General features: G+C 46.0%; 1 protein-coding gene across 1 annotated transcript; it reads right to left on the bottom strand.

Annotated features, from left to right (window-relative positions):
• Positions 1 to 273: 273 nt before the first annotated feature.
• On the bottom strand, positions 274 to 990 carry LOC123754536 (protein piccolo-like). Its single transcript, XM_045737014.2, has one exon. It carries the CDS (start codon positions 988 to 990, stop codon positions 274 to 276), a length of 717 nt encoding a protein of 238 aa, XP_045592970.2.
• Between the last annotated feature and the right edge of the window lie 1,652 nt (positions 991 to 2,642).

Genomic DNA, 2,642 nt, shown 5'->3' with positions numbered 1-2,642 from the left:
AAAAATAATTGCTTTCTCGCTGCCAAAGCGGCCTAGATACCATAGTTCCCAGAATGCACCTACGGGTTGACGTACCGAAGGGCCTTCGTCGTAAGTGCGTCGGATTGACGCCTTCCCTGGAAACACAAACCGAAACTGTCTCTATTTACCAACTTCCACCTTTGACTGTGCGAAATGTTATGAAGCTTAACGGCGGGGGTGCCTAAGCAAAGGTCAATCACAGGCAAGAAGCCTTACGCTTCTTTATGCGCGACTCAACCCTCATCATCCCAGTTACACTTCCCTAACTTGTTTACGGCTATTGTCCCGGCCTGCGGGACTCCTGATACACCTTCCTAGCTTGGCCCTGAAGGATCCTGAAACACCTGGCTTGGCCTGCAGGACCTTTGCAACACCTGGCTTGGCCTGCAGGACCCTTGCAACACCTGGCTTGGCCTGCAGGACCCTTGGAACACCTGGCTTGGCCTGCAGGACCCTTGCAACACCTGGCTTGGCCTGCAGGACCCTTGGAACACCTGGCTTGGCCTGCAGGACCCTTGCAACACCTGGCTTGGCCTGCAGGATCCTTGCAACACCTGGCTTGGCCTGCAGTACCCTTGGAACACCTGGCTTGGCCTGCAGGACCCTTGGAACACCTGGTTTGGCCTGCAGGACCCTTGCAACACCTGGCCTGGCATGCAGGACCCTTGCAACACCTGGCTTGGCCTGCAGGACCCTTGGAACATCTGGCTTGGCCTGCAGGACCCTTGGAACACCTGGCTTGGCCTGCAGGACCCTTGGAACACCTGGTTTGGCCTGCAGTACCCTTGGAACACCTGGCTTGGCCTGCAGGACCCTTGGAACACCTGGCTTGGCCTGCAGTACCCTTGGAACACCTGGCTTGGCCTGCAGGACCCTTGGAACACCTGGCTTGGCCTGCAGGACCCTTGCAACACCTGGCCTGGCCTGCAGTACCCCCTCAAGCCAATCAAAACTTGGAAAAGTATCCATTTCGGAGCGTCAGTACTGTACTTCGTCATAACTTCCTGCCAGATGCATTTACAGGCCTTTTAACCTTGTTTTCTTTTTGCAATGTCCTGCGCAGGATGTGAAGGAAGATGTGGGTGATGTGTGTGTGTGTTATCGCATCAGATGATGTGCGCTAGGGAGTCTATCAACAGCGATCAGCTTAGCTACACGTATTACATTTAATCTATCTCTTTGAAGATCAGTATTAACAAAAAGTCTTATTGATATGTGGTGTGTAAGTGAACCCCCATCCCCCACTGTCCACCCCATCCCCTCCCCATTGTTGGCTAGGCTATCCATTTTCCTTCGGGATGAGGACACCTCCTCCCTCTCTCTCTTTAACCCCCCCCCCTCCCCCACTCCCCCCTCGCTCTCCCTTCCTCTTTTATGTTTATTGATTATCTATTGGTCTTTTCTTTCGTGTGTCTATTAGCTCTTCATTATTCAATGTCGTTTCCCTGTGTCTCACCTTCAACAAACACTACGAAACCGGCTATTGTGAGTCTCGCTTTGACCCACAAGGCTATTGTGGATCTCGCTTGACCCACAAGGCTATTGTGAGCTATCTCCTGGACTTGGGTCATGGCCTGCCCATCCAGCAGCCCTGAAGTGGTTCTCTCGACTAAGTGCCTTCAATTGAGTGCATCCTGTTGAGTGCATTCAGTCAAGTGCATCTAATGGAGTGAGTTCCAGAGTTATGAATGATGTATGTTTCAATTCGTCTCATAGAGAAATAGCGTTCTTAGATACAGATAAACGATAAAAGCAATGGACAAAAAATTATTTTTCTTAAATATTTTGAATTACTCATTTATTTCTATCATATTTATTCATATTTTAATACAATGCATTTATATATTTTCGTTATCTTGGTCAACAACTACTCAACGCTAGGTATACGTGTGGACTAAACCTTGCAATAACCCATAACTTATGTTATTCTCATAACATAAGTTATGAGAATAACATAGAAGTTATGAGTTATTTACAGTAAATCATTTACTGTAAATTTACGTGAACTATCGCAACAATAGAGGTACAAACACTTATGAATATAACATTTGAAAATGGCAAGGCAAATTTTCACCTGGTTTACTAAAAAAAAAAAAAAAGATGAATACACTATAATAACATAACGTTCATTTATTAAGTTATTTAACAAAAATAACTCAAAAAAGTGAAATTCAACCTGCAACTTAGGAACCCCCTCATCTATATTTGTATTATTGATTTAAAATTCAGCTGATAATCGTAATGAAAATATGAACAAAATCCTGTATGAAGTTTCAATTAGACATTTAAATTGCAGTATTCTGTTAAAAAATGTTAAACGTTTACTTCGCAAAATTCTACATAAGTAGAAATGAATTCAATGTCAGAGAAAATATTGCAAACACTTAGTCCAAAGAATGATAAAGAATACATAAATATAGCCGGTCGGCCGAGCGGACAGCACGCTGGACTTGTAATCCTGTGGTCCTGGGTTCGATCCCAGGCGCCGGCGAGAAACAATGGGCAGAGTTTCTTTCACCTTATGCCCCTGTTACCTAGCAGTAAAATAGGTACCTGGGTGTTAGTCAGCTGTCACGGGCTGCTTCCTGGGGGTGGAGGCCTGGTCGAGGACCGGGCCGCGG

The sequence above is a fragment of the Procambarus clarkii genome, chromosome 1 (assembly GCF_040958095.1).
Source record: "Procambarus clarkii isolate CNS0578487 chromosome 1, FALCON_Pclarkii_2.0, whole genome shotgun sequence".
Lineage (NCBI taxonomy): Eukaryota > Metazoa > Arthropoda > Malacostraca > Decapoda > Cambaridae > Procambarus > Procambarus clarkii.
Note: the sequence above shows the minus strand (reverse complement) of the source record. Positions and strands in the feature narration are given on the sequence as shown.

Excerpts from the sequence above, each read along its gene's own strand:
- LOC123754536 (XM_045737014.2), bottom strand. The coding sequence starts at position 990 with ATGGATACTTTTCCAAGTTTTGATTGGCTTGAGGGGGTACTGCAGGCC.